Below are 13,395 nucleotides of genomic sequence, written 5' to 3' on the forward strand. Positions count from 1 at the left end.
GGGCGCCTGAGCTGGGGGGAAACTACAACTCCCATCGACCCCTAGCGGCGGCGCATGCGCGGCGCGGCTGGGCGGGGGCCGCGCCGCGCGCCGCGCGCGGTCGCACTCTGATTGGCTGTAAGGGTTATCCGTCAGGGCTGTGCCCCGCCCCGCCGCGGCGGTGCCTGCCCGGGCTCGGCGCGCGGCGCTCGGCGCTCGGCGCGCGCGCGCACCGGGACCGGGACCGGGACCGGGACCCGCCACCGACACCGGCACCGTCCCCAGCCGGGACTGGCACCTCCCGCCCCGGGAGTGGGCCACCGGGACCTTCCCCCCCACCCCCCCGCCCCTCCCGGTACCGGCCCCCGGATCGCCGGCCCCGCCCGCTCCTCCCGGTACCGTGCCGTCACCGGCCCCACCATGATGAAGTTTCGGTTCCGGCGGCAGGGTGCCGATCCGCACCGCGATCGCCTCCGCCACGACCTCTTCGCCTTCAGCAAGGTGCGTCCGGGGCGGTGGCAGACCCCGGGGGGGGTGGGGACCACCGGGAGCCACCGGGGGTATCGGGCACGGCTCCGGGACCGGGATGCGGGCAAGCCCCCCCGCCCCCTCCCCGGTGGCGCAGGCTCAGGCACCCCTCGATGCCGCCCCCGGGGAGGAGAGCAGCGCACGGGGCACCGCCCCCCCCCGGGGGGGACCGGTGCCACGCACCGAGACCCCCCCCCCGCCCCGTTCCCCGGGGAGTAGGTCTGGACCCGGGAACGGGGCACCCGTGGGTGGGCAGGGTCCCCGGGTGCGGGGGACCCCCGGGTGCAGGCTGTGGGGACACCCCAGGGGGAATGCACCCCCCGGGGGTGGGTCCCGGGACCCCCGTAGTTGCAGGATTTGTCCCCCCTGGGATTGGGGGGGGGGGGGCAGGTTGGGGGGCTCCCCTTCTCCCCTGGGGTGCAGCGGACACCCCCACCTTAAGGAGCACCCACACCCGGGGGACACCCTGGGGCAGGATGCAACCCCCTCACCGGCACGACACCCCCTTCCCCAGCCCCACTGGGGTGGGGGGCTCCCCCGAGCAACCCGGTTCCCGCGCCGCCCCTGTCCCGTGGCTTCCCCCAGGCCTCGCTCACCCGCAACCACATTTTGGGGTGCCCCGCGGCCCCCCACCCTGTCGGGCCCTGGAGCATCCCCAACTGTGACCCTTGTGCCCCATGGGGAGGCTCAGCTCCTCGCCCTACCCCCCCCCCGGGGTGGGATATGGGGGGGCTGGACCCCCTGTGTCCATAGGACCCTGTGGCGATGACTCGTGGGGGTCCCCTTGCACCCCAAAGATGTGACTCTGGGGGACCAGGGGCATCAGAGGCCCAGAGCTCAGCCGCCACCGGCACTGGGGAGGTTTCTCTGCTTGGCCCCATCATGCGGGGTGGGGACCCCCCCCCGGGGCTCGCCAAATGACCGGGGAGGGACCCTGCGAGCCCTCAGGTGCCGGACCCGTCCCTCGGCACATTGGCAGGACGGGCTGCGCCGGTGGGTACCCGCCTGGGGCTCGGTGCACCCCGTCCCGGTAGTCCCGCGGTGTTGGGACCATCCTCCTGCCCTGGCCCCGGGGACAGGAGAACACCAGCAGCGGCCCCTGGCTGAGCCCAGACCGTGTCTGTCCGTCCGTCCGTCCTTCGGCAGTATCTTGGCACCGGTGTCAGGCGCTTGCCCAAACTCATGGTGGCGTGCACCAGAGGGACCCCCGGATCCCCCTGCAGCGGGGCCAGACTGGGAGGTGTTGGGATGTGCCGTGGTGGGGAGGGGGGGGTCAGAGCCAGCACCCACCACCCCGGCACAGCCCTCTTCCCCCAGGCTCTGGGCGAGGGTCTGGCCAGGACGTGAGGCTCAGCCCAGCCGGAACACCCCCCCTCCCCAGTTTTGGGAATGATGGTCCCATGGCCGGATCCTGGCTGAACAGGCACACTGGGGGGTCTGTACCTCTGTACCCAGTGGGGCGTCCTGGGGGGGCCGGGGAGCAGCCTCGCTTTGACCGGCCCGGTGCTGGGGCCGTCGGCTGCCCACCTGCCTCCCATTAACGGTTGTTTTTCCTCCCGAGTTCCAGATCTGCCTGGGATTTGCTGTAATTTGGCCGGGAGCGCGCCTTGGCCGGGCCGGCACAGCCTGCCGGATGCAGCCCCGCTGCCGGGCGGGAGGAAGGGCTGAGCGTGGGGGGCTGCCAGCTGGGTCTCCTCTCTGGGGCTTGGGGGTGCAGGGGAGCGCTGAGGGGGTCTTTGCCAGCATCGTCGCGCTGGTCCCCAGCCTAAAGCATCACCGCGGTGTCCCCACGCTGCTGCTGTCCCAGCTCCCGCCGCCATCCTCCAGTGCAACGTGCGTCCCCGGGGAGGGATTCGGGGTGACCCTGCGTGGGGCTGCCACGAGAACCGGGACCCACAAGCATACACTAACTCACCCCCCCCCCCAGCCAGGCTGGGACCCCCTGGATGAGCTGGGGACGTTGGCACGCTCCCGAAGGTGACCCTTCGGAGGAGAGCGGGAGTCGGGGGGTGACGGTGGCTGCTGCGCCGGCGGGTGTGAAAAGCCGCCCCGCTGCGCCTCTCGGTCGCCCCAGACAAAGGGAGCGGGTCAGGATCCGGCCAGTCTGGCTCCGGCGGCCTCCGTATCGTCTGATCGCGCCGTCGCCGCTCAGCCGAGCTACCCCGAGGGCCGGTTTCCCCCACCCCGGGAGCCCCGCGGTCCTCTTGCCGTGGGCCGGGGTGGTGGGTGTCCCCCATCTCCCCCCCGCTGCCAAGCAGGCAACCCCTCCCCAGCCGGCGAGTCCGGGCACGCCGTCGCCCGGCCGCGACTTCCTTGGGAAGGTGCCCGCGGGCGGCACGCGGCTCCGGCAGGGACGTCCCTGGTGGGTCCCGCTTGCCTCGTTCCGCCACCCGGCACCGTGGACCCCTGGGGACGTCACGGTGGGGGTCCCGCCTGCCTGTGGGGGTGAGCTGGACCCCCCGTACCCTTCCTGGGGCATCCGCACCTTGGGCAGGCGGATTTAGAGCAGGGGGGGTCCCTTCCCCAAAGTGGTGGGATGGCTTGTGCAAGCTCAGACCTACGCTGGACCTCGGTGTGGCGGTTGGATTTTGGGGTGTCAGGTGGAAATTGGGGAAGGAGTGATGTCCTCCCTCCCCAGGGACCCCCTTGGTGGCAGTAGGAGGGGGGGCAAGGCAGCATCCTCACAGTCCTCCATCGCTGGGGTGAAGCTCAGGCTGGTGCGGGACTGGAGCCATGGGGTCGAGAGAGGGTTGGGGGGGGCGCGGTTTGGGAGGGCTCAGGGATTGGGGGTCCTGGCTCTGACCTGCCTTTCCCCACGGCAGACGGTGGAGCACGGCTTCCCCAGCCAGCCCAGCGCCCTGGCCTATGACCCTGCCCTGCGCGTGATGGCCATCGGCACCAAGGCAGGAGCCGTGAAGCTGTATCCTTTTCCCCGCTGAGGGCAGGAGGTAAGGACCCCCCCCGCCGACACCCCCCCCCCCGCCTCCGGCTGCCCCCATCCTGGGGGACACCAGGAGACGTGGCCGTGCCACTGCTGACCCACCCAGCAGCGCCCCGTCCCCCAGCTCTGCTGGCGTCTGTCCGTCTGTCCCTCCGTCCAGCTGGGCTGCAGCTGGGCTGGGTGGAGGGGGGGGGACGGACACGGTGGCCGGAGGAAGCCCCCGCCTCGCCTGAAACGATGGGGGGAGCAAAGGGGTTTGGCCATCCCGGGTGGCATACCAGGCTGGGGGGTGCTTCCCGGTGTCACCCTCCCCTTTATCCCGGGTTGGGGCTCCTGTCCATCCTGGCCTCATCCGTGCAACCTTTTTGCGGGGGGGGGACACACACAGCGGGACCTCCGGCTGGCTTGGCGCCGGGGTGGGGGGGGCTGTGGTGGGCACTGAGCCCAGTCCTGAGTGGGGGGCTGAGGAGGGTGGTGGTGGTGGTGGTGGTGTGGGGGGGGGAAGAAGAAGACAACGACGACGCAGGGCCCGGCCAGGCTTTGTTGCCGGCGGCGTGCAGGGAGACTTCAGAGGGCTGCTGGCGGGCGGCCAGGGCTGGATGCGGCCCGCGTTCGGGGGGCCCCCGCGCCGCAGGAATGCGGGGGGGACGCGGGGGCGGCTGCGTCCGGATCGGGGTCGGGGTAAAGGAAGGGGGTGGGTGGGGGGGGGTGTTCCACGCTCCCCCTCCCCCAGGACGGTGGCTCGCTGCCTCCCGAACACAAAGATGGCGTTTTTTTTTGTGGGTTTTCTGGTTTTTTTTTTGTTTTTTTTCTTCTGCCAAGGCCGCCCGGGTGCCAGCCCGGCCGCGATGTCGCCGGTCGCTCCGCTTGGCCGCCTCGCCGTGGGGTGCTGGCTCCAGCCACCCCCGGGTTAAACCCCCTCCGAGGGCCACGGAGCTGCCATTTCGGGGGGCTGCGGTGCCCTGTGCATCCTCTGCGGGCATGTTTTTGGGGTGGTACCCAGCTCGGGGCTGGCAGTGGGGTGGCACGATCCTGCCCGTGGCACTGCAGCCCGTGCCCACCCGGCCCCGCTCCAGCTGCCACCGAGAAGATGCTTCTGGAGGTTCATGGTGCTGGGGAAGCTGGGGCCGGGCGAGGCAGCAGCCGGAGCTGGCCTGACTGGTGCTACTGGTTAGTGGGGGCACCCATGGGTTGTCCCCAGCCAGGCTGGGTGGATCTGGCTGCAGAGAGCCCGGCATTGAGGGGCTGCCACCGCCTGCGGGATCCCCTGGGGCAGCTGGGGGTCCCTGGGCTTGGAGCCCCCATTGCAGTGAGCCAGTGCCACCAGCGTTCCCTGGCCGCTTGCCCCGAGACTACCTGCCTTTTGGCCAGTGGCACCGTTTTGGGTCGGGAAAGACCTCAGGATGAGCGAGGATGGGTGGCATCCACCGTCCCCTTAATGCCCAGAGTCCCCTGCATGTTCCCACTCGTGTGCCCTGTTGTCCGGCCTCACCAAAGCCTCCATGGCTCTGGCCTGGCTCTGCCAGCTCGGCTGTGCCCGGCGCTGCCAGACAGCTCCTGCCTGTCGGTCTGGGCAGAGCTGCTGGGCTCGTTCCCTGCGCCGAGGGCACCGGAGTGGTGGCCGGGGGCGAGGACCGCAGGGGCTGGCTGGCAGAAACCCTTGGCACGCGGCGTGCCAAGACGTAGCTGCGCAACGCACCGGTGACGCCGGGCTGGGGGGAAGCTGCTTGCCGGGTCTGGGGATATTGGGATGATGCCGGGTCTGGGTGCACCGTGCGGTGCCGGAGCTGCCGCACGGGTCCTGCCCCGGTTCCTGCTGAGCGGCGTCGCCGGCGGAGGAGCCGGGACCAGTCGGGTGAGTGAGGCTGTGCCGGCGCATGCCGAACCCCACCCTGCTGCCGGTTCGTGCCGGGCTGGTTGGGGCTGCCGGCGCCTCTGCACGGCCGTGGCCCCGCGGCTGAGAAAGAAGGGGGTGGCAAAGGGCAGGAGCCGGCCTGGCCCTCACACACCCACCCCAGCCACGCGTTGGCCGCATCCTGGCCCGGGGCATCCCGGTTGGAGGCGCTTGGTGAATCCCAACCAGGAACGGTGGTACCGAGGCCGGCTCTGGCACGGGGTGCTGCCAGGGATGCTCTCCCCGGGGGCACGGGGCTAAACTGGTGCCTGCTGGCAGAACTGTGACCTGGGGGGAATTTGGGGACGGTCCAGGGATTTGGTGGGGGGCTGGGGTGGGGGGGCTCTACCCTCGTTGTTTCTTTGACGGCCCCCCCCAGATACGGCGCGCCAGGCGTGGAGCTGACGGGCTTGCACAAGGAGACAGCCACCGTCACCCAGCTGCATTTCCTCCCTGGCCAGGTAGGTGGGTGTCCCCGGGGTGGGGGGGGCCTGGCAGCAATCCCCCTTGCCCCCCACCCACCCCACTGTCATTGTTCCCCCTCCTCCAGGGCTGGCTCCTCTCCTTGCTGGACGACAACACGCTGCACCTCTGGGAGGTTTGCCAGAAGGATGGCTGCTCTCACCTGGAAGAGACCCGCAGCTTTGGCCTCCCGGGACGCCCAGGGTCCGACAGCGCTAAGTACTTGCCTGGGGGGGGGGTCCTCCCCAGCCGTCCCCCCACCCCCGTGGGGCTGCGGCCGGGAGCGATACCGCTGCCGTCTGGGAACGGTGCGTGGGAGCAGCCGTCCCCGCTCCGGGCGGGATGGCAGCCAAGGTGCCCTCGGTGGCGGTGGTTTTGCTGCTGGGATGCTCCTCCGATCCCGACTGGGATGCTGCGGGGGGGGTGAAACGTGGCCCTGAGCTTTTTTTAGGTGCTGGCAGGGCCCCGGGGTGATAAGTGGCTCTTATCGCTGTTAGTGCTGGGGCCATCTCTGTCCCAGTCCTCCTGGGCCAGCAGGGCTGGGGATGCAGCGTCGGGCCAGGGGAGGTTTGGGGTCTCTCCGCTGCTCCCCCAGACCCAGCATGTGGCTGATGCAGGGCCCCGCTCCCCCCCCTTCCAGCTGCTCTCCCGGCATCACACGGGTGACGGTGGTCCTGCCGACGTCCACCTGCGCGGTGGCCTGCCTGGGCACCGAGGGCGGCGCAGTGTACTTCCTCGCCCTGCCCGCCCTGGTGCTGCTGGAGGACAAAACCCTCTTCCCGGACGAGATCCTGCAGAGGTGAGCCCTGCAGACCCTGCGCCCCCTCCCCACCACACCCAGCCCCCCCTGACACCCCCTCTGTGTGTCGTCCTCCCCCGCTAACGCAGCGTCCCTGATGACTACCGCTGCGGGAAGGCGCTGGGGCCGGTGGAGTCCATCCAGGAACACCCGCGCGATGGCAGCCGGCTCCTCATCGGCTACAGCCGGGGGCTGGTGGTCCTCTGGGAGCAGAGCACGCGCACCGTCCAGCATCTTTTCCTAGGGAACCAGGTACCGGGGATGGTGGGGGGGCTGGCGGGGCCGCGGCCTCGCGTGTATCCACCCCCCCCAACCCCATCCTGGGTGTCAAGCCCCCCGCCGTGTGCTCCTGCAGCAGCTGGAGAGCTTGGCCTGGGAGCAAAGCGGGAAGAGCATCGTCAGCTCCCACAGCGATGGTGGGTACATGGTGTGGGCAGTGAGTGGTGCCGGCCAGAAGACCCAGCAGCCCGTCATGTCCACCATCCCCTACGGTACGGGGAGGGTCGTTGGGGTTGGGGGGCTGATCGCCCCATCCCGGTGCTGCAACCGTGGGGTTGATATTTTTGTTTCAGGTCCGTTCCCTTGCAAAGCCATCAGCAAAATTCTCTGGCGGACCTGCGAGTCAGGGTACGTCCCCGTGGCATGGGGGGCTGCTCCGGTGTGCACACACACACACCCCCCCACCTCCAGCAGCTGGGGTGGTGATGGGCATGGCGGGGGGGGGACCTAGGCTGCCGGGGAGGATGCTCTGTGGGGTCTGGGATCTGATGGAGGCCGCTTCATCCCACCCAGGAACCCCTTCATCATCTTCAACGGGGGGATGCCGCGGGCAAGCTACGGCGACCGGCACTGCGTCAGTGTGCTGCAGGGCCAGACTCTGGCCACGCTTGACTTCACCTCCCGCGTCATCGACTTCTTCACCGTGCAGAGCGCCGAGGCGGCTGAGGGAGGTACGTTCTGCCAGGGCGGCCCTGGGGAGCGGGTTTTGGTGGTGGGGGGGGGGGGGTGTCTCCGCTAGCAGCAGCCATCTCCCCCCTTGCCAGGCTTTGAGAACCCCCGTGCCCTTGTTGTGCTGGTGGAAGAAGAACTGGTGGCCATCGACCTCCAGACGCCGGGCTGGCCCACCATCCCTGCCCCGTACCTGGCACCGCTCCACTCCTCCGCCATCACCTGCTCCTGCCACGTCTCCAACGTGCCCCTCAAGCTCTGGGAGAGGATCGTCAGCGCTGGCGAACAGCAGAGCCCCCGGCTCTCCTCTGCGGTGAGTGATGGGGATGGCAGCGGCAGTGGGGGGAATCCCTCCAAGCCCCCCAGGTTGGGCTGGCGGAGGGATGATGCTTGCTCCCCATGGGTGGGCTCCCTCCATCCCTCCCTCCATCCTTCCCTCCAGGCTTGGCCCATCGACGGGGGGAAGAACCTGGCCCAGGAGCCCACACAGAGGGGGCTTCTCCTCACCGGGTGAGTGGCCTGGCAAGTGGGGAGGGGGGTCCTGGGAAACCCAAAATGTGCTGGGACACATGTGCACACACACACGCACACATCCTCAGCCTCTTCCAGCGGCGGAGGAGTGGGATGGGGTGGCAGTGGGTTCCAGCCACTTTTGTTGGGTGGGCTGCCCCCCTCTCATTCAGCTTGATGGCCGGGCAGGAGTGTGTCACCCACTGCTGCGTTGTCCCCCCTTGTCCCCCCCCTTCTGGCACCGTGGCTGCCAGCACACAGGCGGCTCTTGTTAGCCAGGCAGATGTCAGGGCTCCGTGCTAACAGGGCCTCCCTGTCCCCCCCCGTCAGGCACGAGGATGGCACAGTGCGGTTCTGGGACGCCTCGGGGGTCTCGCTGAAGCCCCTCTACAAGCTGGGCACCGCCAACATCTTCCAGACGGATTGTGAGCACAACGACAGCCTCAACCAGGCGGGCGAGGAGGAGTGGCCACCTTTCCGCAAGGTGAGGTCCCCGGAACCAGGGCCGGGGGACGTCGCTGAGGACCCCCCCAGCACCCCCCTGCCTCCGTCGGCACCGGAGGGGCAAACCCAGAGGCGGGCACGGAGGATGCACCCATCGGAGCCGTCCCAGTTGTGCCCTGGGGACGTGTCCCCCAGCTCGGCACAGCTGCCGTGTGACGCCCCGTGGGGACACAAGAGACGCTTGTTCCGTGTGTCCCATCTCGTGGGTCTGCCCCGGCACGGGGGGAGAGCCGGGGGACGCGTGGGGACAGACTTTTCCCGGGCGTGATGCCCGGAGCAGCCCGTGTGCCGCAGCCGGTACCCGCCAGCTGGTGGGCTGACGTGGGGGTGCACCGGGGGGGGGGGGGCTGCCCTGCAGCTGTATGAAGGCACCCAGCTCCCCCCTCCTCGCCTGCAGGTGGGCTGCTTTGATCCCTACAGCGATGACCCACGCCTAGGCGTGCAGAAGATCGCTCTCTGCAAGTACACGGCCAAGATGGTGGTAGCCGGCACGGCAGGGCAGGTAGGGCAGAGGGGGGGCTGCCGGGCACCTCTCGGCTCCTCTCTTGGGGAGACATGGCATGGAGGGGGGGCTTCAGACCCCTGTGCCTGTCCGTGAAGGGCTTCTGCCCCCGGCTTGCAGCAGGGTGGGCTGTCCTGGTGTGGGGCTGGCACATGTTCCCCCACCATCAACGCTTCTCCCCTGCAGGTGCTGGTGATGGAGCTGAGCGACGAGAAGTCGGAGCACGCGGTCAGCGTGGCCACGGTGGACCTGCTGCAGGATCGTGAGGGCTTCACCTGGAAGGGCCACGACCGGTTGGCCCCCAGGAATGGGCCTCTGCCCTTCGCCCCCGGCTTCCAGCCCAGCGTGCTGGTGCAGTGCATGCCCCCCGCTGCCGTCACCGCCATCACCCTCCACTCCGAGTGGAACCTCGTGGCTTTCGGCACCAGCCACGGCTTTGGACTCTTTGACTATTACCGGCGTAACCCTGTGCTGGCCAGGTATGGGTGGGGGTGGATTTTGATGCTAGGGACCCCCCCCCCGCCCAGAGCGATGCGGCAGGGTTCTGGGCGCTGAGTGACGTCGGTACCCACAGGTGTACGCTGCACCCCAACGACTCGCTGGCCATGGAGGGGCCCCTGTCCCGGGTGAAGTCCCTCAAGAAGTCCCTGCGGCAGTCCTTCCGTCGCATCCGCAAGAGCCGGGTGTCGGGCAAGAAGAGGCTCAATGCCAGCAGCCCCTCCAGCAAGGTGGGCAGGGAGTGGGGGTCGCCACGACTGCTCCTCATCCCCACCGGGCAGGGGCTGACCCCCGTGTCCCCCTCCTCAGGTGCAAGAAGCCAACGCGCAGCTGGCGGAGCAAGCAGGACCCCCCGAGGTGGAGATGACGCCTGTGCAGCGGCGGATTGAGCCTCGCTCGGCTGACGACTCGCTCTCGGGGGTGGTGCGGTGCCTTTACTTCGCCGACACCTTCCTCCGAGACGGTGAGACCCCCACCCCGGCTTCCCTGGGAAAAATCCCCCGAGCTGGGTCTGGCTGGTGCCACGCTGTAGGGAAGGGGGCTCTGACGCTGCTCCCATCCCCGCAGCCGCCCACCACGGCCCCACGATGTGGGCAGGGACCAACTCTGGCTCAGTGTTCGCCTATGCCCTGGAAGTGCCATCGCAGGAGAAGTTTTCGGAGCGGGCGGTGGAGGCGGTGCTGGGGAAGGAAATCCAGCTGATGCACCGGGCACCGGTGGTGTCCATTGCGGTGCTGGACGGACGAGGGAACCCCCTGCCCGAGCCCTACGAGGTCTCACGGGACCTGGCCAAGGCCCCCGACATGCAGGGCAGCCACTCCATGCTCATCTCCTCCGAGGAGCAGTTCAAGGTGAGCCTGGGGCTCGGTGTCCCCACTGCGGCGGGGATGGGACCCACCACCCACAACGTGTCCCATGTCCTCTCTGGGTGTCCCCATCACCCCAGGAGCAAGGACGGGGGCTGGAGGTGACCGGCCAGGTTCCTGGGGCATTCCTATGCCTGTCCCGGGGGTGGTAGCTCCAAGGGGAAGGTGCTGCCCTTTGCCAAGGGCTTCCATGGTGGGAGGCTGCTCGGGTGACCCCTGAAACCCCGCAGGTTCCTGTTCCTCCCTGGTACCCGGCTCCTCTCGTCCCCCCAGGTCTTCACGCTGCCCAAAGTGAGCGCCAAGACCAAATTCAAGCTGACGGCGCACGAGGGTTGCCGGGTGCGAAAGGTGGCCCTGGTGAGCCTGGTCAGCGCCGGCTCCGAGGAGCGGCTGGAGAACTGCCTGGCTTGTCTCACCAACCTGGGCGACATCCACATCTTCACCGTGCCCGGCCTGCGGCCCCAGGTCCACTATGGCTGCATCCGCAAAGAGGACATCAGCGGCATCGCCTCCTGCGTCTTCACCAAGCATGGCCAGGGTGAGGACACCAGCCCTGCGCTGGGGGTGATGTCCCTCGTAGATGGGACGTTTTCTCTGGCTGCAGCCCCGCGGCGGGGGTCCCTGAGGCTCTTTGTTGTCCCCCCCACCTCTAGGTTTCTACCTAATTTCGCCGTCCGAGTTCGAGCGCTTCTCGCTGAGCGCCAGGAACGTGACGGAGCCGTTGTGCCGGCTAGAAGTCTCCCGGCTCCAGGACACCTCCTGCCTCAGGTGGGACGGGCGCTGGGGACACGGTGGCTTTGCTACAGCAGCACCCCTGTACCCCCACCCCATGGCACCGGCTCTGGCAGTAACTTCTCCCCCCCCACCCCATTTCCTTCCAGCAACAGCTCGACGGCGACGCCGAAGCTGCCGCAGGCGAACGGCACCCACGTCCCGTGCAGCCCCGAGGGCCGACGCTCCCCCACCGACAGCGACCGTGAGTGATCACCCCGTCCCCACCGTTCACACCGCGTTCCCCCCCCACCCCGGGCTCTACACTGGGGCTGGCCTCGTGTCCTGGCTGCCCCCCCCCAGCCCTCCCGTCCCCATGGCTCCCCAGGGTCCCCCGAGGAACACCCGGCCGCCTTCTCGCCCGGCCCCATCGACTCCCCCAACAGCAGCATGGAGAACCCGCTGGACACCACCGGCGACATCACCGTGGAGGAAGTGAAGGATTTTCTGGCGTGAGTGGAGGGGGGGGGGAAATGGTGTAACAGGCGCCCACGGCCACTGCCACCAGCACCGAGGGGCCGCGACGGTGGCCCCCCGCCCTGCCCCGGCTGCCTCTCACCCTGCTCTGCCCCAGGTCCTCGGAGGAAGCGGAGAGGAACCTGAGGAACGCCAGCGAGGACGAAGCCCGGCCTGCGGGGATCCTCATCAAGTGAGGTGTGTGAGGGGCTGGTGGTCACCAGGGTGGGCATGGGGTGGGGGGGGGCACGTGGCCCCCTGTGGCATGGTGGGGATGTGGCTCCGGCCGCAACCCCTGGGGTGCCATGAGGTTCGGACCCCAGTGCAGTGTCCTGGCATCCCCATCCATCACGGGGAGGACGGGGCTGGGGTCCCTGGGGCTTGTAGAGGTGGGGGGGGGCAGCGTGTCCCGGCCCCCCCCAGGTCCCCTTCTCAGGGTCTGCATCACCCGCAGGCATCGCCGGCCTCTCCAGCCCATCTCAGTGCTCGGATTCCCGGGACGCGCGACTCAACTGGACCCCCACCCCGCGCCCCCTCCCCACATAACGTAGACTCGCCTCTTCTCTAACATCCGTGCTGGCCGCTGGCGCGCCCCGGCTCCGGCACGCTTCCCCTCACACCTCCCTGCCCGGCTGCCAGCCCCGGACCCCCCTGTTCCTCCCCACCAGCCCCGAGCCGGGGGCCGTGGTGCACAAACTCTTCCCGGGGAAGATAATTTTCTTTTTTTATACACGGTTGAGTGTCACTATCCCCTGCTCCAGAACTCCCTTCCCGGGGGATGCTGCTGCTTCCTCGGCTTCAGGGGGGAGGGTTGGGGCTTGTGGACCCCCACCTCGTCCCCTGGTTTTGGTCCCTCGGGGAGTTGGGGGGGCCGGGAGCCCCTGGGCATGGCCCCCCCCCAAACCCTGGTCTGTGTTTACATGCCCGGCTCCCTGCAGTTTACAGCCCCATCCCCTGCCTGCCGGGAGGCTCCGGCTGCCGCACAGGGACTGTCCCCTTCTTGGGGTGGGGGGGGAGCCCAGCGTGGCCCCCCTGGCTCCCAGGTGGGCACCGGAGGGCTTGAGCAGCCCAGGGGTGGGCACGGGAGCGGGGGGGGTCACAGGTGGCCTTCTTTTTCTCTTAGTGGCTTCTCCAAGGGCTATTCTCCAGGTTGGGCTCTATGCCTGCTGCTCCTTTCTGAACACTAATTCCTGCCACGGGTGGGTTTGGGATGGGATCGTGCTGCGGCAGTGGGGGGGGGGACGGGATGGACATTGGCTCCCCAGCCCTGGTCTGTGCTGGTGCTGGGGGCAGATGGGGCATGGGCTGCCCCAGTTCCCCTCCTGCCCCATCTGGGGAGGGGGGGGGTCTCACTGTGCCAAATCCCTGCCGGGCTCCCCAGCCCGTCCTCGTCCTCGCAGGGGGCTGCGGTGACGCCGGCTCTGTCCCTCTGTCAGGGCTCAGCCTGGCACCTGTCCCTCTCATTTTGGGGATCTGGGGTGGTTTCAGACCTCCCCCCCCCACTCTGGGCTCTCTTGCGGTACGTGTGGCTGGGGGGGGTCCAGGCGAGGCAGCGCTGCCCTGGGCTCTGTTGCTGCCTGCCGAGGCCGGGGCTGTAGTGTCCCTGGTAGAAACCCCCCCCCCACCTCATCCTTTTTTTTTTTTTTTTTTTTTGGTAAGATGAATTTAGCATTGTTTAGTTATTAAAAATACTGGTTTTTAATATTGAAAATAAAGCATTTAATATCAACTGGCCAG

The 13,395-nt window shown here is 68.8% G+C and overlaps 1 protein-coding gene across 2 annotated transcripts; it reads left to right on the plus strand.

Moving 5' to 3' along the window:
• Window positions 1-133: 133 nt before the first annotated feature.
• Window positions 134-13,387, plus strand: LLGL1 (LLGL scribble cell polarity complex component 1). Of its 2 annotated transcripts, none has more exons than XM_069810426.1 (23): window positions 134-480; window positions 3,330-3,427; window positions 5,722-5,803; window positions 5,893-6,023; window positions 6,445-6,603; window positions 6,693-6,855; window positions 6,959-7,094; window positions 7,176-7,230; window positions 7,396-7,553; window positions 7,647-7,864; window positions 7,994-8,061; window positions 8,392-8,545; window positions 8,963-9,067; window positions 9,254-9,546; window positions 9,642-9,795; window positions 9,875-10,028; window positions 10,133-10,416; window positions 10,705-10,969; window positions 11,085-11,199; window positions 11,313-11,407; window positions 11,531-11,654; window positions 11,777-11,856; window positions 12,113-13,387. In XM_069810426.1, the coding sequence occupies exons 1-22, from the start codon at window positions 400-402 to the stop codon at window positions 11,853-11,855; spliced, it is 3,171 nt and encodes a 1,056-aa protein (XP_069666527.1). In that variant the 5' UTR covers window positions 134-399; the 3' UTR covers window position 11,856; window positions 12,113-13,387. The 2 variants fall into 2 exon arrangements, with proteins under 2 accessions (XP_069666527.1, XP_069666528.1); XM_069810427.1 differs by having other exon boundaries at window positions 238-480; window positions 5,893-6,008.
• Window positions 13,388-13,395: the final 8 nt, after the last annotated feature.

Source organism: Haliaeetus albicilla, chromosome 22 (genome assembly GCF_947461875.1).
Source record: "Haliaeetus albicilla chromosome 22, bHalAlb1.1, whole genome shotgun sequence".
Taxonomy (NCBI): domain Eukaryota; kingdom Metazoa; phylum Chordata; class Aves; order Accipitriformes; family Accipitridae; genus Haliaeetus; species Haliaeetus albicilla.